General features: G+C 32.5%; 2 protein-coding genes across 8 annotated transcripts in view; one reads left to right on the plus strand and one right to left on the minus strand.

Moving 5' to 3' along the window:
• Positions 1–1907: 1907 nt before the first annotated feature.
• LOC132794885 (inhibin beta chain) lies at positions 1908–15498 on the minus strand. Its single transcript, XM_060805177.1, is given in 8 exon segments — positions 1908–4802; positions 5387–6033; positions 6090–6317; positions 6319–6371; positions 8607–9313; positions 9596–9731; positions 11191–12336; positions 15358–15498. Coding segments are annotated over 6 exon segments (2805 nt in total). The 5' UTR covers positions 12227–12336; positions 15358–15498; the 3' UTR covers positions 1908–4802; positions 5387–5388.
• A 5029-nt stretch (positions 15499–20527) lies between these two features.
• Positions 20528–27358, plus strand: part of LOC132794917 (paired box protein Pax-6) — a 33309-nt gene continuing 26478 nt past the window's right edge. For 2 of the 7 annotated variants that reach the window (XM_060805210.1, XM_060805211.1), the window contains exons 1-3: positions 20570–20633; positions 20809–20894; positions 23478–23828. In XM_060805210.1, the coding sequence (XP_060661193.1) occupies positions 23489–23828 (340 nt within the window). In that variant the 5' untranslated portion in view covers positions 20570–20633; positions 20809–20894; positions 23478–23488. Of the gene's footprint in view, positions 20634–20808; positions 20895–23477; positions 23829–27358 lie in introns of all 7 variants that reach the window. The other 5 variants (XM_060805217.1, XM_060805216.1, XM_060805212.1 and 2 more) reach the window with 5 other exon arrangements.

The following is a 27358-nucleotide window of genomic DNA, read 5'->3' on the forward strand; positions in this document are numbered from 1 at the left end:
AATTCATGATAATGATATAAATCAATGGTGAAGAGATTGCATCGCAAAATATAAGTTAAAAATTAATAATAATTAATATTTTTTTAAAAAGTCTGAGTGTATAGTCAAAATTTGAACAATTGCGGTATAGTCAAAAAAGACTGGCCGATGATTGCAGTTATCAATGATCATACAATATACATATGGGCATTTCCAGGATAGCGTAAGTTCATACGTCTTTAGGCGAAACAAATTATGTTCAAAATATACATTCTCCGCAACGAAAAAAATTGGAGTGGCCGTTAAAATATGGCTAGTACTTTCCAATGTCCTGTTTCCACAAAATATGAGCAATGGTAAGTGTTGAGTGTGGTGTTTTGAAGCATAATGTCTTTTTAAAATCAGTAATGCAATTTGCATAACTTTGCACGCATTTTTATTATCAATTTTTGCTGTGGTGAGCTCCGTTTCTAAAATATTGGGGCGAACGTAGCATTCGACCTGGACATAACCGAAAAACCCGAGGCTTTTTGGTGCAGTGGAAATAGGCTATAAGACAATACTTTGAAATCATAATAAGTTTAATATTAACTTTTTGTCTTTACTTTTCTTTACTTTAATCGAATTTGGTTTACTTATTTGGTCTGGTAACTTGGTGCTTTCTTCAAGTAAATTATTCTTGTCGAAGAAAAACCAATGAGTTCCAAAATTTTTTATTATATAGATTTCAATTTCCTCGTATGCTTACAACTGCAGAATATACATATGTATATGTAATAAAAAGAATATTAAACTATTAATAACTTTGGCCGCATAGAGGGTTATGTGCAAAATGATGGCTCAGACGTCTCTCTGGTGTGAGAATCCATATTCCGACACATTTACAATCTTGAAGAAATGAGTTGCGTATGCAGGTCAGACTTCTACGAATGTTATTACAGACTGTTCATACACATCAGTCTCTCACTCTGCTTAACCAGCAATGATCTTGGGAGACAGTACGGATTCTTTTTTTTGAGGCCTACTATGCTGGTGGCATCATTTAACAGTCCTCGTTTCTTAGTATACCCTTTTGGTTTTAAGGCATTTTTAACTAAATTAACTAATTATTATATTAAACAAGTAAGAAAGCTACAGTCGAGTGTACTCGACTGTGAAATACCCGCTACCCATTTTGAATAAAAGCAATATATTTTGCGGTATTATTCTCAAAATATACCAAATATACTGCAGAATACTAAAAATATACCAACAGGTATATGTGGTATATCGATATAGTACCGCATTCAAAATATACCATAGACGGCACAATATACCAGATTATCAGCCAAAGCAACTAAGACCCCTAGTAAGTAGGCGTTTTTGCCCATTTTTCTTTATTAACTTCGACAATTTTTATCTGATCGCAACCAAATTTTCAGGAATCACAATAACTATATTTATTACTGTATATATATGTACAATATACATTTATATGTACGACTTTACCTTTAAAATTACGTTTGTTATTCGATTTTTGTCAATTTGCCGGGCGGATGTGGGCGTGGAAAATATTTGAAACAAACTTGATCTGCATGCAAACATAACAAATGCTGTCGAAAAAATTATTAATTATAGCTCTATCTTTTATAGTCTCTGATATCTAGGTGTTCATACGAACAGACGGCAGTCAGACGGACAGACAGGTATAGCTAGATCGTCTCAGCTGTTGACGCTGATCAAGAATATATGTATATACTTTATAGGGTCGGAGATGCCTCCTTCTACCTGTTACATACATTTCCTGCCGGCACAATTAACAAAAAGGATCTTGCCAGCATTTTATTAATTCGAACATTTAACATTTGTAAAGCTTTCTAATTTATTTACTTTAGTAAGTAAGGCAAAAAGGCAATAAAAAAGTTTTAGTTAATTTTTAAAAGTATATATATTTTTTCTCTTAATCAACTTTATTTCTTGTAAACTAGGTGTTTCATTTGTATACGTTATGCATACGTACATGTCATGATTTATATAGATTATATAATTTTAAATATGATTTAATGAAAAGAATCCTTTGTATACACAGATTTTTTTTTGGTTAAATGAATACAAACAAATACAGTTTATCTAGTTATTAACTTATGTAAATATTATAAAGTTGAGATAATAGAATTAATAATTATTATTAGCTTGAAAGTTATAGATGTAATAATTAGATTATATTTTGCTTGATTCTTAGATCGAGATGAATGTTTTGGTATTCATAGATTTTTATTTTATTTAGGTGATAAATGGAGTGGATACATTATTATGTAAGTACATATATTCGCCGTTGTCATTACTATGTTTTATTTTGTTTATAAATATAATATATATATAAAAAGACAACATATATTGAAGAGACACCAAATTAATGAATTAAGTATGAGTAGCGAGTATCTCAAAAACAGCAGTCATTCTATCCAAATATTTACCGTTCATTAAGAGAGAAGCCAAATACGGATTGGCTCTATGGAAGGACAAAAACAAAACAGTTGAACTTTATCAAATTCACATACATCATAACTGAAAAGCATCAAGATATTGCTTGCAACTCGATATTGTTTGTATGTAGGCATAATTTAACATAATTTGCGTATATTAGTTCCCGAGATTGTGTTCAAATTGTGATAAAAAGTGAAGAGCTGAGATAACTACCCTGAAGAACACGAGAAGTAACTCGTAATGCACGTATTAGTAACAAAATTATTAGATCAAATATTTGGGCGCTTTGGTTTAGATGGCTTGATATCTAGCATAACAAATTAATTGGGCATCCAATAAGATTAAGGGAATGATTAACGGAGCCGAAAGCTTTGGTAAAATCTCTATTTATAAAACCAGTTCATTCGTTATTAAGGAATTCTTTGATAGCAAACGAGACATACTCGGGCAGATAAGAAATAATGGATCTCCGATTCATAATCCATGATGATAGGGAGAAATTATTGAACTAAACAGGTGTAGCAAATGATTAGTTAAATTTTATTGATGTCGAAGAGAGGTTTGTATATGGTTTATTGCACCCAATGACTTTTCAAGGCCATAAAATAAAGACTTTTTTTTTTTTAATCTTTAATTTTTCTCAAGGATGTGCTGAAACCTTGGTCGGAGATATTCTCAAGTACGGTTATTGATAGTAGATTTTACTCATTTTCAAATGTAATCAAGAAAAGTACATTTCAAACATATGACTTTTGTAACAATACATATATATTATATAACACATATATTGGAGAGTTGAAATGTCAGTTGAAGTTTGAAAAGTGGACCCAATGGGTAAAAACTGATTTTGTAATTTAATAATTCAAACTAATAACTATGTGTGTTCTGAATAAACTCAGTTAAATTTAAAACTAAAAAAATATTCTTGTTTAATAATATACATTACCAACTACTTTGACAATTGTTCATAAATTTAGCATCAGACAATTCAAATTTGAATGGAAACAAGTAAGAAAGCTACAGGTCGAGTGTACTCGACTGTGAGATACCCGCTACCCATTTTGAATAAAAGAAATATATTTCGCGGTATTATTCTCAAAATATACAAAATGTACTGCAAAAATACTAAAAATATACCAAATGGTATATGTGGTATATCGATATAATACCGCATTCAAAATATACCATAGATGGCACAATATAGATTGTCAGCCAAAGCAACTAAGACCCCTAGTAAGTAGGCGGTTTTGCCCATACAAAAGTATTTCTTTAAAAACTTCGACAATTTTATCTGATCTCAACCAAATTTTCAGGAATCATAACTACTATAGTTATTATTGTATATACCAAAATTCGTAACTCTAGCTTTAAAATTACGCTTGTTATTCGATGTTTTTGATTTGCGGGGGCGGAAGGGGGCGTCGCAAAAATTTGAAACAAACTTGATCTGCGTGCAAACATAACAAATGCTGTCAAAAAAAATTATAGCTCTATCTCTTATAGTCTCTGAGATCTAGGTGTTCATGCGGACAGACACACAGACGGACAAACGGACATGGCTAGATCGTCTCGGCTGTTGACCCTGATCAAGAATATATGTATATACTTTATAGGGTCGGAGATGCCTCCTTCTACCTGTTACATACATTTCCTGTCGGCACAAAGTTATAATACCCTTCTACCCTATGGGTAGAAGGGTATAAAAAGATAACATATATGTAATTTGAAACACATTTCAATAAATTGTTATAAATAAAATATAATATTCTAAAAGAATAATAAGAATAATCATGTAATAGAATAAGAACATATACTTTACATAAACTTTGAGGATAGGATAATATGATTATTTAGTCAGGAAATATTTCTGAGTAATTGACCTTATGCTGAATGAATGACTCCCTAACATTAATGTAATGAAAGAAATAATTTTTTTTTTTTCGTATGTGAAAGGTAAAAGTTATTGGCAAATTATTTTGTGAATTTCTGGAAACAGCTACAAAAATAGTGTCACTTTATAAATAATTAATTTTATAGTATTGTTGTTATTAAATTAAAACAGTTTACAATGTTTATGTATACAGTTGATCGATCGCATATTATAGAGGCACTTTTGTTAATGAGTTCTACTTGTACATTCGAAAATCATTTAATCCATTCAATTATCAACGTATTAATTTTTAATACATTCAAATACGTACACAAAATTAGTAAATTTTCAAGATTTTTGTTAACATATGTGTGACACACTTGTTAAACTGTTCGATGTTTCCAATGAACTCATGTCCAAAATAATATAATTTTGACAGACGGAAGATATCATGGTTACGAAAGTCCAGAATAAGATCCAAAAAGTACTGCAAGAAACAAAGAAATTAGTTTAATTAAATTTACATTGATATGAGTATTGATATATACAAACATGCCTATTAATATTTGCAGTTGAAATGAAATACATAGGTAACACATAGGCTAATTAAGAAAAAAAAAAAGCTACAGTCGAATGTGCTCTACTATGAAATGCCGCTACACATTTTGAATAAAAGCAAATCAGTGCGGAAATATTCTTAATAAGCAAGGAAGAGGGCTACAATCGAGTGTACTCGTCCGTAAAATACCCGCTACCCATTTTAATTTAAAGAAAAATAGTGCGGTAATAATTTCAAAATTTACCAAATTAATATTTCATACTAATACTAAAAATATACCACAAGCTATTTTAGGTATATTGATACAGTACTATATACAAAAACAACTAATTGTTGTTCATAATAATGAAATTATAAGACCAAAATTTCAGGAATCATAAAAACTAGAGTTAAGAATAACATTTTCTTATTTTTAAAATGGTTTCAGTTAATGTTTTTTTCACTGTAAAGTCGCGACAAATCCGTCAAAGAATTACCCATATATATTATAAAGTGCATTTTGAATGACTTACTCTTAAGGACAGCCGCATTCGTCAACAACCATTTTTGGCAAATCACGTTTAATTATACCCTCGTCGCCATAGTAGATCAACGACATGCTCGAGAACTTGACAGGAGCACAACAGGGTTTCATTCCATTTAACAGTCCCATTTTTCGATATTCTTCTATGAAATGCGTATGAAATGTTTGAAATGTATCCGGAGTTCGAAAAGGCCCAGTGCATTCGCCACGGCAATAATTTGCAAAATACCCACGGGGTGCGATGATCCAATCGTCCCATCCAAGCGCCTTAAACGATACATAAAACGATTCCTTACAGCATTGTCCACTAGTGGTACCACCACAATCCAAAGCACGTCTTCTCACACGTCTCGGTCTTGTTGGCTCGGTATGAAGCACAAGAAAAGGGCGATTCGGATTTACGTTATTCACCGATTTCATATTTTTTGAAGCTGCTTGGATGGACGACGACCTTGGGAACAAGTGCAATGAATATTGGCTTCCACATCCCGTGCAGTCAATCAACAGACGCAAATTTCTATTCTTGTGATCGCTGTACCACTCCCTAATTGTTTCGGTCATGTCAAAACGTTGCCAACCCAAATTGTCGGTTACAACTTCAAATGACGCCCGGAATAAGAAAGCTTGATCAACTACCTAGTATCAGAATCATAAATTAACATTGTTATTATTGAATAAATAAAATTGCATACCTTTTCTGTGATATTAATGTTATCAGTCATACGGAATACCCATATTTTAATTCGTTCGCGCGGCACACTTCCACTTCCAATGTAATGGTTCTTCTTTTTTCCCTTTATTTCAAATAATTTTTGTATTTGAAAATTAATTCCTGGTGATGTTGCATCCTTGCCATTACGGTGTTTCTCAATTCGTAAATGCATTTGCGCACTTCGAATAGATAGCTTTTGATTTGGTGTCCATGTTTTTTTGTGGAGAAAACTCAACTATACGATATTGATGATATTGTGTTCCTGCAGCAAACAACATATATATCAGTAGATTTTAGTACTAGCGGTTGACATTGTTCAATATGCACGAAAGTCAATTTTTATACCCACTACCCATAGGGTAGAAGCGTATTATAACTTTGTACCGGCAGGAAATGTATGTAACAGCTAGGAGGCATCTCCGACCCTATAAAGTATATATATTCTTGATCAGCGTCAACAGCCGAGTCGATCTTGCCATGTCCGTCTGTCCGTCTGTCCGTATGAACACCTGGATCTCAGAGACTATAAGAGATAGAGCTATAATTTTTTTTTCGACAGCATTTGTTATGTTTGTTACTTCCGCCCCCGCAAATCAAAAAAATCGAATAACAAGCGTAATTTAAAAGCTAGAATTGCGAATTTTGGTATATACAATAATAACTATAGTAGTTATGATTCCTGAGAATTTGGTTGCGAGCAGATAAAAATTTTGGAAGTTATTAAAGAAATACTTTTGTATGGGCAAAAACGCCTACTTATTAGGGGTCTTAGTTGCTCTGGTATATTGTGCCGTCTAAAGTATATTTTGAATGTGGTACTACACCGATATATCATATATAGCATTTGGTATATTTTTAGTATTTTTTTGCAGTATATTTGGTATATTTTGGGAATAATACCGCAACATATATTGCTTTTATTTAAAATGGGTAGCGGGTATCTCACAGTCGAGTGTACTCGACTGTAGCTTTCGTACTTGTTGTACATGTCATAATAACTACATCCTTTATGATAAATTTAAGTAAGCCATAGAATTTTGGAAGACAATTTAATATTTTATATCTATGGCATATATAAATTAATGTAAAAATATTATTTGTTATTTTTCGGTATATTAATTTAGTATACATTAACGAAAATATATTACAGCTTTCGTTTTGTTTTTATTAAAAATCGGAATTGGTTATTCCATAATTAATTGAAGTTAAGAATTGGTGCTTTAGGTTGAAAAAATGTAATTTATTTTTTGATAGAATTAAAGTGTAACAAATTTGTGTATATTTAGTGATAATGTGGTATATGCAAAATTCTAGTTCAATTCAAAACTCAAACAAATTTAAAATTGTTTTCACCTTTTTTGTGTCTGGTGTACTTGCTTCACACTTTAGAACAATAGTAAAAGTACTTCACATACACTGTCTAAGCTAAACACTCAGACAGTAGGTATATAATACTTCGCCGCTTATTCACACTCGTTGACAGTCAGCAGGGAATTGGGGCTAGGATGTGAGAAGGGGTTATGCCTCAGGCCAGAAGCAAGAGGCCGTATACTTGATGAGTCCGAACAGTGGTATGTACGTTACTTCCGTGTGAAATTGCAGTTGAGTTTAAAACTCATTCAGCATTGTACAACTTCCAGCCCTCTTTCAATAATTTACACCAGCTTCTGTTCACTACACTACTACGCATTGCGTTGTATATGCTAAAAGTATTATTTCTCTAATCTCCTTCCATTGTATGCAGTAGCAGACATAAACCCCACAAATGACTCATCAAAACTGACTCACACATACATACTGTTTCTGTATTAGTAGTAGTAGTAAGAATTATTGTTTTCTACCTAAATATACATTTAGGTCTATTTAAGCTAGAACGGGTGCTTAGGTAGCAGTAGCTGCTACAGTCGTGTGTGCTCGACTGTGAGATACCCGCTACCCTTTTTGAATAAAGGCAAATCATTGCTAGATCAAGAATATATATACTCGTACTTTATAGGGTCGGAGATGCCTTCTAACATACCTTTCCTGCCGGCACAAAGTTATAATACCCTTCTACCCTATTGGTAACGGAAAACCCTCGTCAAAAATTTTCGTGGCGGCAATTCGTTCCGTAATTTCAAAAAAAAATAAATAAAGGGCATCGATACTATGATACTGGAATGAATGTGCAAGCTCTTCGCATTTGCCAGTCAGTCAGAACACAGAATGTTTCTCTTTTATTTGGAGTTGCACTGAAAAAACACGATTTCGCGCATGTGGTAACAACGCGTTAGGAACGAATTTTAATAGATTATTTGCTCTTTCATTTACAACACTAAGGCGGGAAATTAGAACTATTAGTTAATATTGAAGTCTTCAATGTGAAAACTATATCTAACGTTTAGACAGTCTTACAATTAAAGTTGCAACCCCTAAGCATTTGCCAGTTATTCAGGATACAGAATGTTACATAGTAGATGTATTTGGATTTATATATTAATATGATTTTATTCCTTACCTTCCTCTGCAAATGTGATAATCTCTTGAGTGTTACCAAAGAAGTCTTCGCGCTCAAATCCAAGTGCATCTTGATCAGGTATATCCATAGGTATAGACTCGTGAATCATATTTTCCTCTTCATAATTGGTATAATACTGTGTGGGAGCGTTGTTATTAGTATTTGCATTAAGATCCTTCAGTTTTGAATGTATTTGTTCTCCGTTGTTGATATTACGATAATACATTGGATCATGCTGTTGTTGATAGTTCGCGTTATCCGAGTTAGTGTTAACACTATCACTACTACGATGTATATCTAAAAGATATGTTGATTTATTGTAAGCATTTGCCCTTTGATTCCTCTTTTTATTTTGCCTATTTCGCCACTCCTTAGAGTCTGATTTTATTCCTATTAAAGTTCTTGGATTATGTGGAACCCAATTCGTTGATTTGGAATTTCTGCGATGTGTTTGTTTCGCATCATTTTTATAACTGTAGTCATTGATCATCACTAAATTTCGCAGTTTCGGCGGCTTTTTATTGATTACTCGACTGCTTCCACTAATCTGAAATGTGTCATCATGCGCAATGTTAAGGCCACCATCCGCTCGATAAATCGTCTCCCAGATAAATTGTTTCGGCAAAGGATGCGATACATTTGGCTTCTGACTGAGTCCAAGTTTGGTGAGTATCTGTCGTTTTATTGACTCCAAACGCACACGATCGCTGAGCATAATATTGTTAATATGATGATGGTCATTATTATTATTATCATGATTATTTTTATAGTAAATATAATTATTATTATTATTATATATTATTATTATTATTATTATTATTATTATCATTATCATTATCATTATCATTATCATTATTATTATTATTATATTATTATTATTATTATTATTATTATTATTATTATTATTATTATTATTATTATTATTATTATTATTATTATTATTATTATTATTATTATTATTATTATTATTATTATTATTATTATTTTTATTATTGTTGGTATTGAGGTTGTTGTGATCATCAGGTTTCTTATGGATACGACTCATTTTTACCTTGTTGAAGTCATTGTTATTGTACATGTTATTGTTATTGTTATTGTTATTGTTGTAGTCTATGTGAGGGTTATCTGTGTAAATGTGACAATTGTAAAGTGTGATGTAATGTAAAATTATGTAAGTTAACAGTTATACCTATGCAGCGGCATATTTGTATATGTATATTTCCTTTCATCTTGGTTCGAAAAGAAAAATACAGATTGTTCAAACACAATTACACTATTTTATGAAAATCTTTTCTGAATTTAATGTTGTAAAAAGCTTTTGAACTATGTGAGCCAGTTAGAAAATGAAAGTGTGATGTTTAAAGTATAAACATACCAAACAAGTGAGAAAACCAACTTTATTATTCTTTAATATGTACATATGTACTTTTCAATATGAGTTTGCAAAAATAACAACAGTTCTTTGCCCAATGCGTTTTCTCTTTTATTGTTTTGTAATATTTTAAACTAACAAATTAATTTTAAATCCAATATTATTAATGGTAATTAATGAGAATTAATAAGTAATTTCTCAAAATAAAAAAATAGTTTTATTTTATTCATTTTCATTCAATGGAGTGAATAAAAACAGATGATTGTCATATTTTCGATTCTGAAAATACCTACTAATTTTAAAGTAGCTTATATACAATTAATATTCTGAAAGCTAAATTAAAATAATTTTCAAACATATTTCGGTGGGTTGATTTGATTTATGAAGACCTTCGACTAAGGAAACAAAATTATACTGTATTGGGAATTGTATGTATGTGTTTGAATGTTTGTATGAGTCCTAATGAACACAAATTCTTTTTGTAGATTAAATATCCAGAAATTTGTGTATCGACAATTCAAATGTTTGGTTTGTAAACCAATAGTTTTCCATATTTAATATTTTTGTGTATTTTCTTGTGTAAAATTCAAATTATAAAAATTTACAATATTTATGTAAATCTATTTTTTTAGTTTCTGTTGACTTTATTAAATTATTTAAGATTAATTATAGCGGTCTACTCTCTTCCTCCGTATAAAAGAGATTCATGACATATATTTGAAGAATTGTGTTTTTTTTTTGTGCTGGAAAATGGCGAGTCGAAGGTGCTAACTGTGAAATACCTTCTATCTATTTTTACTGAATATGAAAACTAAACTGCCCAATATTGTCTGCTCTAATACTTATAGAAAAGAATAGTAAATAAATAGCATTGCAAGTTTATGTAGAACGTACATATCGGGTGTGTAACAGACATCAAAACCAACCAGATCCCAACTTAAAGCCAAAATTGTGAGATTTAAGGTACCGGAGAGCCCAAATGATGGTTTTTAAATCTTCATCAACTCTGCACGTAAATATGAACAGTAACGCCAATTGGGTTTTATGACACCTAAAGTTAGGTTGTGATTGGAACTTGATTGGTTTTGATATCTGCGGGACCTTTGAAAAATTTGATCTAGGATCGTAAATTACTTCACGTACAAGGTGTAATTCAATGGATATGATAATAATCCGATGAAATGAAATAACTAACGAGCACTAGCCACTTACCTTTATCTGCGTAAATGTTTGCCATCTCAAGTTGACATAGCGTACATGCTTTTTGCACGATTGCAAGATTCGAGACATAGCCACCACTGTTCACATTGATTGTATTGCAATTGATTAGTTTTACTTCCAGCCAGAAGAGTCCAATTAACAGCCAAACAAAATTTGCACGATTCCGGTTTGCCTTAAAGCAATGCCGTGGCAAAGTGTCTATAGAATGCACATGGGAGTGCGATAATGTCCACGAGTACATGAATTCACTGAGGGCTGACATAGATCCAGGCATATTCTCAGAAGTAGCCTTGGATAGACTAAAGTTTGGAGGCATATTGCTTTGGCAGCATCGAATATCACATCGTTTATTAGGTTGCTGCTGCCTTTTTCGATTGTGGCTTGCTGTTTGCTTGCTGTTGCCAATGTTATTGTTATTATTGTTGTGCCTACGTCTTCTACGCCTTCGCTTACGCCTTCGTTGTCGTTTACGGTTGTTGCAAAACATTTTGCATAAATTGTTCGACTTTAACTGCTGATCATTGGCAATATCATAGCACATATGTACATGTCGACATTGCTCTTTCAATTCCTTTCGGAGATCTAAGCACTGAGGATTGGCACTGTTACTAACACTCGGTGATGTCTTCCATACACTGTGTAAGCGTCTTATAATTGCTACTCCTAGCGGATTCTTTTTTTTACGATGCAGCAGCAAGACGCTTTCTAATATCCTTATGATTTGAACTAACCAATGATATATAATTGACAGGACTATTGCTGGAATTACGCTTAGACTGCCGTTCCACTTTTTGTGTAAAGGCTTTAGTGTAGTAGGTGATGAACGGCGGAGATTGCTGCAGCACAAGTTGATACTCAATTCGCTGCTGCAATAGCAGCAGCAACAAGATATGACAGTGCAACATCCCTGACGGCAACAGAAGCATGAACAATTGAAATAACATTTGCTACTGATATTGCAGCTACTGCTGGTGGCAGTTCGGCATCCAAATGGAGCCAGTTGTTGTGGTACAAAGTCAAAAACCATTTTTTTATTGAGCCGCCACTACATCATTTAGGCACTTTTCAATTTTTTTTCCAATGATTTGCACACGCTTCATATAGCTCGTAAAGGCACTTCGATGATTTTATCAATGGCTGCAAGTACATTTAAAATATGAACATATTTGTGAACAATTAAAAATAATAATACTTTTTCATAAATGTACAACAGTAAGTAAGAAAGCTATAGGAAACTGCTCGGCTGTACAAACTCGCAATCGATTTAAAAGAAGTTAGAAAGCTACAGTCAAGTGTGCTCGACTGTGAGATACCCGCTACCCATTTTGAATTAAAGCAAAATATTGCGGTATTATTTTCAAAATATACGAAAAAAACTACAAAAATTACTAAAAATATACCAAATGGTATATTTGGTATATCAATACCACATTCAAAATATACCATAGACGGCACAATGTACCAGATTGTCGGCCAAAGCAACTAAGATCCCTAGTAAATAGGCGTTTTTGCCCATCCAAAAGTATTTCTTTAATCATTTTTATTTGATTGCAATCAAATTTTCAGGAATCATAAATACTATAGTTATTATTGTATACACCAAAATTCGTAGCTCTGGCTCTACGCTTGTTATTCGATTTTTTTGATTTTCGGGGGCGGGAGGGGGCGTGACAAAAATTTGAAACAAACTTGATCTGTGTGCAAACATAACAAATGCTGTCAAAAAAAATTATAGCTCCATCTCCTATTTTCTCTGAGATCTTTGTGTTCATACGGACGGACAGACGGACATGGCTAGATCGTCTCGGCTTTTGACGCTGATATAAGGTTACATACATTTCCTGTCGGCACAAAGTTATAATACCCTTCTACCCTATGGGTAGCGGGTATAAAAACCCCAAAATATAGCGGTATTATTCTTAAAATCTACCAAATAATAATAATAATAACTTATACAATTTTTATCTGATCGGAAACCAAATTTCGGATATCGACACATACCCCCACTTTGGCAAGGGCATCGCGATCTCATCGACGACCTAGTGGCTTGGGATCCAATAGATACACACGATCACAGATGCATTCAGTCACTCTATTGCTCTACAGGTCAACCTTGGACTTGATCACATCAGAGTTATTTATATATTATACATATATTTTCATACGGACAAACAGATAAACATACCTATTTTGTCTTAACCATACTTAATCAGAGGTTAAACTTACTATTGTAATTCCTGATACCGCAAAATCCCAGATGCAGGCTTTTCATAACATAACGGCCATAAGGAGGCATCTCTGGCCCTATAAACTATATATGTATATATATATTCTTGATTAGTGCCAACAGCCGAGACTATCTGGTATATTGTGAGATACATACAATAATAATTACAATAGTTGTGGCCTCTCAAAATTTGGTTGCGATCAGATACAAATTGTTAAATAAGCAACAGGGCAAGTCCCGGGTACATAATTAAAAAAAAAAAACAAGTAAGAAAGCTACAGTCGAGTGTGCTCCACTGTGAGATACCCGCTTCCCATTTTGAATAAAATCGAAGTATTGCGGTATTATTCTCAAAATATACCGAAAAAATACTATAAAAATACTACATATGCACCAAATGATATATTTGGTATATCAATATAGTACCACATTGAAAATATACCATAGACTACAATATACCAGATTGTCAGCCAAAGCAACTAAGCCTTAGTATGTAGGAGTTTTTGCTATACAAAAGTATTTCTTTAATAACTTCGACAATTTTTATCTAAAAACAATCACAATTACTATAGTTATTATTGCATATATTCGCGACTCCAGCTTTAAAATTACGCATTTTTTTCAATTTTTAACGATTTGCGGTGGCGGAAATGGGCGTGGCAAAAATTGAAAACACACTTTGTCTGCGGCTAGATCGATATCGGCACAAAGTAATAATGCCCTTCTATCCTATGGGTAGCGAGTATAAAACCCTGATTTGCAAATTTTCTATTTTATCAGACAGCCTCAAAACGTTTTCCCTTTTTTTGTCAAGTAACATCAACATTTTGGCTGTAATTGTTATTTGGAGTGGTCGATACACACCACATTTTTTATAATAAAATTTTATTTTAACTACAAAAATGTAACAATATATTTTTAGACTTCAGTCGGTTCCCCTATGTCGTATGTCGTCGTATGAAGGCAAGTTATCCCTATTTTGCAACGCGGGCGAAGCTGTGAGCCAAGCTAGCTAGTATACAAATATTTGCATTAATTTCTTAGTCTGAATTTCTGTTCTTCATACTTGGCACTTGTCACGAAATATGACGTAAGTATTTATATACTTATAGATAACCACATAAAAAATCTGTAACTACTGCCAGTCAAAAAGATGCGACGAGACGACGCCAACTAAACAAACACGACAAAATACAAAGTACAAGTATCTGCAATGGGTCGGGATGCTTTAAAGGTCATGAAAGAAAAGCAAAGCAATGGCAATCCCGGTTCACAACTCAATAGTGTTCAGGCTAAGGCTATAGAGCCACCCTCTTACCGAACTTTTTATACTCGAACGCATAACATAGGGTAAAAGAGTATTATTACTTTGTACAAATACTTGTAAATACATATAGTTACATATGTATGTATATATATACATACATATATAGCTTAAGGATACCTTAGCTATCTACATATATCATAGAAATATTAAGTCTTGGGAAAAGAGTGGTTAACTACATAAAATTTGTACATATGAATACGTACATCCAACTATCTACAAATGTAAAATAACATAAACATAATTGTAACCTTAATTGAAAAAGATTCATACAAAATCAAGACATCAAATTTATATACATACATGTTATTTGTAAAAAATTGATTCAACTACTCTTGCTATATACTATGGTATATTGCTATTATATTTATACATATGGTTATGTCGAGGCCGAATCCTCTAATTTACATTATCAGGCAAAATGTGCCACAAAGTTTTGAGTTTCTTGTGAATAATATTGTTAGTTATTAAATCTATAAAATGGTAAATAATTATATTGCTTGTAAATATTTATTTGACGATTTAAATATTAAATTTTTTATACATTTATCTCACTGTTTTCGTTACAGTTTCGTAATTTTAACCAGTATTTAATTTTCACACACACCTATGCGATTTCGCGTTTATTCAGCTCGGCGTTAACGGACTAAATGAAAATAAAATAACGAAATGCGCAAACAAATAAACGAACAGTCAGTCACCACTCGATTAGCATCTGATATGCATAGTTAAGCCCTATTTCCAAACTTTTTATATTCTACTAATTAATGCTGAGTAATTTCTCTTACATATTTTCATCTTCTATTATATACTTTAATCTTTTACAAACATTTTTTTTCGATTTCCTAATTTTGCGTATAAAATAAGATATTTTTGACATAGATATCAGCTGACCGTCATGGCACCGTGACAAAAGCTTTTTGCTGTGTAACTAACAACTAAGTGCTAAGCTAAATCAAAATATATGGTTACACAGAAATTGTCCAATTTATAAAATGTAATTTTCATCAATGTTTTTTTTTTATTACAATGGAGTAGTGTGATTGAAGTATTAATTATGAATAATACTGCTTTGAAACCGTTTCGAAGTTCATATTGCCACTGTAAAAATTAAAATGGTAATAAAAACGAATGTTATGTATCGAAATGTTATGCTATCAAATATCATTATCACCACTGGAAAATTGCCATTCACTGCGAAAACTAACACAATGACGACACAAGTGAATGGTAATGTTTCAATGGCGGTAATTTAAAGACAAACAATTCATTCTTTCATTAACCGTAATATTTAAATTTGAAAGAAGATACAGAAATAAATGACTTTAATTGTAGCCCAAATAAATTTATATATTCTTCAAATTCAATGGATTTATATTATAATTATATTTCTCGGGAAAATACAGATGTTTCAATATGAAGTTGATAGTGGTGGTAATTAATTTTGAAGAGCTAAACTAAAAGATGTGTGATTGCATTTATCATTTTGAGTAGTTCCCTGCATACATCTCAAACAAGCTAAAACTTAGTTATAAGCCATGGAGTTGAAGTCATAGTCACAAATACTCTGAGCCCCATAATGTGCGGGTGAGTTTCTGTCATTGTGTTAGTGGCTTGAGGAATTACGGTTCGCTGCTTCATTTCCTATAAATATATATGATCACTCACACGAGTGCACGTGAAGCACATAAAAACATACATGCATATGTATACGCATAAGTATACCACAATATACCACTAATGTATAGACAAACTATATATATACATACATACATATGTAGGTATTGTATATAGATATATATATAGATACTGTTTCAGCAATATGTGCTAAATTTTTACTTTGATCAATCATTAAATCTAATGAAGTTAACATACTTTTCGAATACTATATCAAATTGATTTCATTTTCACTACTCTCAGACTCCAGACTCTATTATTGTTTCTAGATATAAAATTCATACTTTAACATATGGATGTTAAGAATTTTTTTCTTACTATGTAAGTATTTTAGTATACATTATTGAATTATTATTTTCTCTGCCAAAAACTATATGTTGCTTGTCTTTGAAATACACTATCTATCCTATACACTATACTATTTCTATTAAATTATTTACATTTAATATTAAGGAATTTCTTTCTAGAGGTATTATTAGGAAATAATACATTTTTTCTTCATCTGATTTTGATTGACATTTACATATATTTTCATCTCTAAGCTCATAATATTGCGTATTAATATGTACCAAACTTAGTGAGAATATAATACATAATAATATAATAATAACATACTAAAGAGTGTTTGGAATGATAACGACCATACGAGTACTAAAGCAGTAACAACATCAGCAGAAAAAGCAACAGTCAAAGACAATATAAAAAAAAAAAAAACCAAAAAGAAACGGCAGAAAAGCTGTCTCGGTTGGCTTGTAGACCGTGAAAAGCCACGAGCCACGATTGAAATACCGAATTTCATACCGAAAACATATGAATACTATACTGATTGTAAAAACGAAAGACCCAGTGCTATAGAAACTCATACAACTCGTACAAATTCCAATGCATATTGTACCATTATTTACATACATAACAGACCAGAATATTTTTAAAACATAAACTTGTGTTTTATTTATTTACTAAAAAAAACTACGCTTGAAACCTCTGCAATCATTTAAAAAATAAAAATATAGTCTGACCCTGTTCAAAATTTATAAGGAAATTTAAACTAAATGTAGATTACGATTGTGTTAATAAACAAATTAATTCAAGTATTAATTCAAAAATGACAATAAACTCATATTTAATATGTCATATTCTATACAAATGATACATTTTATATTGTGCAATATTTTTACTAAAATTGACTGTAAACTTAAATGTCTGGATTTAAAAAATTTAGCTCAGTGTACATAAATTTAGAGCATTGAACCCAGTGCCTGTTGCCTGTTGTGCGATGGTGAGTTTTGTTACTCGAATTCTAGCTTGCGAGTTGATTGCAGAGCAACAAGGAAAATAGGGTCGGAAGAAAGGAAGTAAGAACACAAGAATAAAACAAAGGAGAAGGCATGACATCTCATGGGGTGGTTTTTGATCACCACGTCACGGTTCTATCTACAAAAAAAAAAAGAAAATATAAAAACAGGTGTTTAGTAAATAAGGCGCGGGCTATGGGCAGCGCAAAAAGGTATTAACTGTTATACAAAAAGGGAGATCAGGGAAAGAACAAACTTAAACTGGAAGTTGGATACTTTTGCTTGAATATGTATGTACATATATATACATAAAACACATTTTTTTATTTTTGTATACAAAAAGTGGTGCTCGACTACTATTACTATGACTCTTAAACTTACGAAGGAAGAGTAACATACGTGTGCCGTAAGACACGACACTCAATTTTTTGGTTCAATTTCAAATGAACAGTGGTATAAAGAGGATTAATGTGAAATATTTCGGTAAGAAAGATTTCTCGCAAGTTGTTATAGTACACGAGCTCTATGTCGGGACGGTTCAGTGATCAACTTCCAATCGCAACCTTCTTCACATATTTTTTCTCTACTCAACTTGTGGCTTGCAACGGTAATCGTCGCTCCATTTGCTTGGCACGCGCCGTTTCAGTAGCCTTGCAAGCAAAAGCTATCTAGCGAACGGCGAAGAGAGATAGTAAGAGGAGAAAATAGAGACCCAACAGATTCTCGTTATGATAGTAATATGCAATAGTAATACATATGTATCTATAATATACGCACACAATAATAATATCCAATAGTAACATACATCTAATATATGTACATAAATGCATGATTATCACCTCCTCTTACTCGCTTAAGCATGTTCAATAATTCATATGAATGAATTGGCTTCATACGATAAGTGGTTTGTGGCTTTGATACCAATATTTAAACAAATTTGCCATACTTTTTAAACATCATCTAAAATTGCATCTGATTGCAACCAAATTTACAGGAATCATAAATATTGTAGTTTTTTTAAATCGACTCTAGTTTTAAAATTACGAATGTCATTATTTTTTTACGATTTGCAGGCGTAAGTGGACGTAGCAATAATTTAAAACTGGAAGAAAAATATAGCTCTATCTGCTATAGACTCTGAAGGTGTTCATACCGACAGTCGGACAGACCGACGGACGGGCATGGCTATATCGTCTCGGCTGTTGACGCTGATCAAGAATATATATGCTTTATAGGGTTGGAGATGCCGCCTTCTGACTGTTACATTCATTTACTGCAGGCACATGAAAATTTGGTTGCGATCAACCAAAAATTGTCGAAATATTAAAGAATATTAAAGAAATACTTTTGTATGGCCAAATTCGGATGGCAATCGGGTAAATTTTGGGCTCTATGGTACATTTTGAATGTAGTACATTATAAAATATACAATTTGGCAGATTTTTATTATTTTTATGGTATATATTATTGTAGCTATATTTTAAGAATAAATGCGCGCTGTTTTGCTTTAATTCAAATGGGTAGAGGGTATCTTACTTGTTGTTTAATTATTCCACCTTTTTACTGCCTCCAAAAATCCAAACGACATCTATTTTATCCTTGTATATGTATATGTATTTGTATGTATATGTATATGTATATGTATATGTATATGTATATGTATATGTATATGTATATGTATATGTATATGTATATGTATATGTATATGTATATGTATATGTATATGTATATGTATATGTATATGTATATGTATATGTATATGTATATGTATATGTATATGTATATGTATATGTATATGTATATGTATATGTATATGTATATGTATATGTATATGTATATGTATATGTATATGTATATGTATATGTATATGTATATGTATATGTATATGTATATGTATATATATATATATATATGTATATGTATATGTATATGTATATGTATATGTATATGTATATGTATATGTATATGTATATGTATATATATATATGTATATGTATATGTATATGTATATGTATATGTATATGTATATGTATATGTATATGTATATGTATATGTATATGTATATGTATATGTATATGTATATGTATATGTATATGTATATGTATATGTATATGTATATGTATATGTATATGTATATGTATATGTATATGTATATGTATATGTATATGTATGTGTATATGTATATGTATATGTATATAATAAATAAAATTTGAGAAAAATACATTACATTAATTTTATTTGAAACCAGTAGTGCATATAGGATATTTTGTTTAGTTAGTGTAATAAATGCGAGATTAATATGCCTATATAACAAGTGCTGTGTATATGACTTATGTGTGTACTTTACTATACGTACAGTAGAATTTAATTGTTATGAATTTTGTACTCACATACATACATGCATACAAATATTTGCATTACATACATGCATATATAAGATTGATAAATCGCGCCTCTCTTTGTTGATCGCACAGCCCATAAGCTGAAAAAAGCTAAAGAAGAAAAAGCCCTCGTACCGACGTGAGTAGCTCTCACCCTTTCGATTAGTCGCTAGTCCGTAGTAAACAGTCACTGGTTTGAGTGAAACAGCAGACGTTCAACCAACCGTAACCAGTCATCGGTACTCAACCTAGGTTTTTGAGAGTAGCTCACACACTTGCACACTCAAATGTACAAGCCGAGCTAGCACATTAGGTGATTTGAGTGAGAGCGCGGCTTGGCAGTTCTTCGACTGTGGCTAGGCTTCGACTTCGGTTACTGTTTTGGCTTCGGTCGATAGTTCGTATGCAACCTCAAAACAGTTTCTCCTGAGATCTCTTTGAGTACGGTCTAACCGATCCACCTGGTAAAGCCACCTGTTGCGAGGTTTCGAAGGCTGTTCTAAGTAGCAAGTGTGTGGATCGCGTAGCTGGTAAACTTTTGCCCCTCTTAACTTCACCGTCGCTTCACCGCTCTCAATCAATAGTGTGATAGATCCATTTTAAGGATCAAACTTAAAAAAATTCAAAATAAACGTAGCTTTCGTACAAATGTTTCTTAATCATCGAAATTTATCAGTGTGTGTGTTGTGATTATATTCGTTGCAGTGCATTTAAATATATATTAAACCGAGGTCTAAATCAAAGTTGGCAACTATTAATAAATGCTTAACTTATTTTTATTGTTTGATCAGGTAAGTGAAATTTTTTAAATTCGTTGTTAGAAATATTCAATATGTGTGATATCAATTGGAGTTATTAGTATTGTTGTTACTTTCTTGTATAAAACTGAATCATTTCCGAGCACAAATAATGGAATTTTGAAGATCAAGAGCAAAGTAATTCAAAGTAATACTCTTTGCATGAACATATGTATGTATGTACGTATTAATCGGTGCACGTTTCCATTGTAAAAAATAAAAACTTACCCCACGCTACTGACCTTGAGCTTATTTTTCCCGTTTTTGTCGAGACTATAAGTCTAAGTCTTCGGTCGAAGCTATTATTATGCCGCGACTGTGTGAAAATAACTTTAAATTTTCCCACTTTTATTTTTCATTCAAATTGAATGAAGTATTACGCGGCTAAAAACAGACAAAAAGAGAATACTTGAAAGATAGTTTGCGGGCCTTGACTTATGTATAAAATTCTGCCCGTGACTTAAATAATAGCGAAGTTGAATAGTGTCATCATCTACAGCAAAAGATTATTTTTTTCAAAGATATGTGCATCAAAATTTAATATAGTGTATAGAATAATTTTTTCTACCAAAGACTTTGTGTCCCTTTTGAAGATTAAAATTTATAGTTTTATCATAACTAGTTGAAAAATGAATTTTGTAGATCAGATACGTCTATAAACAAACGGACTGCAAAGTAAGTACTATAAATGTTTTATCCTTTGTCGTATAGAACTTTTAGACCTATCAAGCACTTAATTGATATTTAAGAAATGAATGTGTAGTTTATACCTTAATATGCCAAATTTGGCATAATTATAATGACTTGTATGAACAGGACTGCTTTAAAATTAAGCTTTGATTTGCATATGATGAAACATAACTTAACAGAGAAGAGGAGAGAATACACCGCTCATAACGGGACTTTATACATTGTTTTTTTGCCAAAGGCTCCAAATTATATAATATTTTAATGATAATGTAATGGTGTATGTACATACTTGCATCACAAAAAATATCAAGCGCGTTACCTACACTGCATCAGCTGATACCCAAAAACACATGCACAAACATACACCCGAGCGAAGCGTTCAGCACTTGACCCTACGAACTGAAAGGCGCACTCGGAAAAGGTAAATTATAAGAATAGAACAGGTGAATGACTATAGCGCGAGATCGCGCGCGCGCCCTCGACATTTGCCTTTTAATATTTAACATAGCTCGTGTAGTTGGCAAGCAAGGGATGAAACGGGTGCACATTGAGCGGGAAAATGTCAGAAGTGTAGTGTGTTGATCCCAAGTACACCGACATCAGCTGGTTGATGATTTTCCTGGCAATAAAAATAACAATAAGCAGAACTAACTTTTACCCTAACTGTCCCCTGCTCTTTTAAAGAAATACTTTTACATTTGTAATATCAGGGAATACTCAAGAAATACTTCCACATTTTTAATATCAGGGAATACGTAAGTAACAGGCAAGTGTATATATCCTTGATCAGCGAGACGATACAGCTTTTCCGTCTGTCTGCACGTCTCTCCGTATGAGCACCATAAAGACTATAAAAGACAGCACTTGTTATTTTTGCACGCAGATCGAGATTGTTTTACATTTTTGCGGCAACCAATTTTGAACAACAAATCAAAAAAAATGTATACCGTGCGTAATTTTGAAGCTAGAGTCACGATTTTTGGTACAATTGTAGACACCTGTTAAATAATAAACTGATACAGTGTAGTATGAGAAATACATGAGAAACACCCTCATAACGAGGGTCTTTTCTTATTAGGGCTCATTCATCAAAGCAGGCGTTGAAGTCAGTCAGTGGACATACTTTTTTATACCCGCTACCCATAGGGTAGAAGGGCAGGAAATGCATGTAACAGGTAAAAGGAGGCATCTCCGACCCTATAATGTATATATATTCTTCATCAGCATCAACAGCCGAGACGATCTAGCCATGTCCGTCTGTCTGTCCGTCCGTCCGTATGAAACACTGGATCTCAGAGACTATAAGAAAATAGCTATAATTTTCAGATCAAGTTTGTTTCAAGTTTTTGTCACGTCCACTTCCGCCCCCACAAATCAAAAAAATCGAATAACAAGCGTAATTTTAAAGCTAGAGCTGCGAATTGGTGTATACAATAATAACCATAGTAGTTATGATTCCTGAAAATACTTTTGTATGGGAAAAAACGCCTACTTACTAGGGGTCTTAGTTGCTTTTACTGACAATCTGGTATATTGTGCCGTTTATGGTATATGTTGAATGTGGCACTATATCGACATACCAAATATACCATTGTGGTATATTTTTAGTACTTTTGTAGTATTTTTGGTGTATTTTGAAAATAATACCGGTATATTTTGCGCTTTTATTCAAAATGTAGACTGTAGCTTTCTAGCTTTTTTATAATATTTAATTTTAAGCGAAATGTTATATTATTTTACCCATTTTTCACAAATAAATTATATCATTCTTATAACCTCTAACCATAGGGTAAAAAGACCAAAATCTAGAACCAATTTTGTACTATATATAAACAAATGTACGCCCGAATTGTGAATAATATTTTGGTTCCTTGCCGCTTATTGCAGGTATTGATGATATGCTTATAATGGAAATGCAGACGTCGTCTCATCTGAGCCACGGCCTAACTACACAATCGCCGGTTTTAGTGCACCATCAGCATCATCTTACTCATCAATCCCAGCCCCACTCAGCACTGCATTTGCATCGACATCAAATGATGCAGCAGCAGCACGAACTCTCGCAGCAGATTAATACAACATCTACAACATTACCTGCAATACCAATACCACAAATTGAAAGCACAACAGCAGGTGAGGACAACATTGGCACTCATTCACTGCACCATCATCATCAACACGTGAATAACCTAGTCTATAGCAACTCAGACTCAACCCAAATCGATAATAAATCGAAAGGTAAGCCCTTAATTTTAACTTAATTTCAATCAATTATAAATTACTAGTTATGCGTTGTTTAATTCGACAAATACTATATGACTATATGACTAGCGCCATTCTAGTAACTTTCAACGTTGTTACCCGAAAAAACTTACTACCCATAGCGCAGAAGGGAATTATAACTAAATACAAACAGGAAATGTATGTATCGGGCATAATTTATATCCTGGCGCGGAAGTTTTTGGGATAATTGCATGATACATAAAAGGTATTAGCTTATATGTTAAATATGTCATTGTACCACAGCAACATTAGACTCACAAAATGTATAGAAAACGTACACAACAATTCGATTATATCACAAGGCCTGCATTACGAGTCCTGCCGCCATTTTTATAGCTGCTATGCATAGGGTATAAGAGTATTATAACCTCTTACAATGAAGAATAAAATATTCCAGATTATTAATAAATGCAACTAAGAATTGCATTTTGCTTTTGTCTGATCGCAGCTAGATTTGCAGAAGTCAAAGTGACGAAGATGCCTGAATCTGCCTGTTACATATATTTTATGGAGGAACAAAGTTATCATACCTTCCTACCCTTAGAGTCTCGGGTATAACGGGTTTTTGTTACATGAAGAGTATTCTCTCCTAAATTTAGTTACTCCCTTAGCCGACTATGAAATGTACTTATCAGACTGTTACATATATTAATCTTTTATTATCACTTAAGCAAACAAGTTTCCTCCCCATTGCTGAAAACAGTTTCCGCATGAAATTATTAGCTTAATCTCCACAAACATGATTATTTATATTATTTCTTTATAATTTAATATATGCCTTACATTTTCATTTGCTTTTTCATATTCTGTAGAAATTCCAAAACGTACTAGCCTTGCATATAAGAACAATAGCTTAAAGTCAATATCAGGTGGAAAGGTTGGAAAAAAAAACGCTACCCAAAGGGTACAAAGGTTTTATAACTTTGTGACTACACATAGTGTACACAAAAAAAAATAAAGTTATGAAATCAAGATTTTGGTCTAATAATAATAATAAACAAGTAAGAAAGCTACAGTCGAGTGTACTCGACTGTGAGATACCCGCTACCCATTTTGAATAAAAGAAATATATTTTGCGGTATTTTCTCAAAATATACCAAATATACTGCAAAAATACTAAAAATATACCGAATGGTATATTTGGTATATCGACATAGTACCGTATTCAAAATATACCATAGACAGCACAATATACCAGATTGTCAACCAAAGCAACTAAGACCCCTAGTAAGTAGGCGTTACTGCCCATACAAAAGTATTTCTTTAATAACTTCGACAATTTTTATCTGATCGCAACCAAATTTTCAGAAATCATAAATACTATAGTTATTATAGTATATACCAAAATTCGGAACTCTAGCTTTAAAATTACGCTTGTTATTCGATTTTTTGATTTGCGGGGGCGGAAGTGGGCGTGGCAAAAATTTGAAACAAACTTGATCTGCGTGCAAACATAACAAATGCTGTCGAAAAAAAATTATTGCTCTATCTCTTATAGTCTCTGAGATCCAGTGTTTCATACGGACAGACGGACAGACACACAGACGGACAGACGGACATGGCTATATCGTCTCGGCTGTTGACGCTGATCAATACTTTATAGGGTCGGAGATGCCTCCTTCTACCTGTTACATACATTTCCTGCCGGCACAAAGTTATAATACCCTTCTACCCTATGGGTAGCGGGTATAAAAAAATCAAAAAATATATACTATTATATATTATAATAACTTTGTGCTTCTCATTTCAAAACAGCCATTTCCGACCCAGTAAAGTATATATATTCTTGATCAGCGCCAACAGACGAGATGATATAGCCATGACCGTTTGTCGCTCTGCCCGTCTGTCTGTATGAACACGTAGATCTCAGAGACTATAAAAGATAGAGCTATAATATTTGCACTTGTTATATGTACATTCAGATCAAGTTGGTTTCAAATTTTTGCCACTTCCACTCCCTCAAATCTACAAAAATCGAATAAAAATCGTAATTTTGAAACAAAAAGGATTTTTGGTACAAACCAAAATTTGTATAATATTTTATCGTGCTATGAGATAAAAATTGTAGAAGTTATTTAGGAAATACTTTGCTTGTAAGCTATAGTATATTTAGAATGTTATAATATATATATATATATTTATGTATAAATATACCAATTATATTAATATATAAATAGACCAATTATATTTTTGCGCTAAATGAATTTGGTATGTTTTAAGAATAAGATCGCACTTGTTATTTTTACTTTTTGTTTATTATTTTATTTAATGAGAGCATTGAGTTATTCATTTGTATGTTAATCTTTCTACTTACGAAATACTTATCATTGATTCGAGCAGCATTTACCCGGGAGCAACTCTCTCTTAGACTGCAATCAAGAATGGTTCGTGACATTTCAACTAAATGAGCTATGAAGGAAAACTTTATAGGGATTTTGTGGATTACAGAATTTCAAACCCAAAATGTAGTATTTTTGGTCTCATTTTGGGGATTTCTCATTTTTCAGACGAAAGTTCTTAGTTTTAAGAATTTGTTTGTTAAAAACTCAATTTTTAAAACAATTTTCTTGATTTTAGAAATTGGTCTTTTTGTATGTCTGTATGTAATACTTAGAAGGAAGCACCTGTGATCTTGATCTGCGTCAACAGCGGAGTTGATGCCATGGAGCCATGACCTAGATCTCCAAGACTATAATAGATAGAGCTCTAATTATACCCGCTACCCATAGGGTAGAAGAGTATTATAACTTTGTGCCGGCAGGAAATGTATGTAACAGGTAAAAGGAGGCATCTCCGGCCCTAAAAAGTATATATATTCTTGACCAGCGTCTGTCCGTATGAACACATAGATCTCAGAGACTATAAGAGATAGAGCTGTAATTTTTTCAAGAGGATTTGTAATATTTGCACGCAAGTTTGTTTCAATTTTTTGCCACGCTCACTTTCGGCCCCGCAAATCAACAAAAATCGAATCTAGGTGTTCAGACGGACGGACGGACAGACGGACATGGCTAGATCGCCTCGGCCGTTGACGCTGGTCAAGAATATATATACTTTATAGGGTCGGAGATGCCTCCTTTTACCTGTTACATACATTTCCTGCCGGCACAAAGTTATAATACTCTTCTACCCTATGGGTAGCGGGCATAAAAATCGAATAGCTATTGTAATTTTAAAGCTAGAGTAGATTTTAGAAATTTTTGCTTCAAAAAAATAATTTTTATGATTTCCGAAAATAGTTACGATGAAATAAAAATCTTAGGAGCTATTTGAAAAAATTTGATTGATAGAAAATCTGGTATCTGGTATATTTTGTATCTGTTTGAACTTAATAATCAATCTTATTCGAATTGGTAAGTTTTAAACTTTAAATTGTAAACTTTAAGGATACCGTACTGTTTTTATTGAAAATGGGTACCGGGAATATCCCAGTCAAGCACACTCCACGTAAAGATATGCTATTTTTTACCATTCATAAAGAGAAA

Source organism: Drosophila nasuta, chromosome 4 (assembly GCF_023558535.2).
Source record: "Drosophila nasuta strain 15112-1781.00 chromosome 4, ASM2355853v1, whole genome shotgun sequence".
Classification (NCBI taxonomy): domain Eukaryota; kingdom Metazoa; phylum Arthropoda; class Insecta; order Diptera; family Drosophilidae; genus Drosophila; species Drosophila nasuta.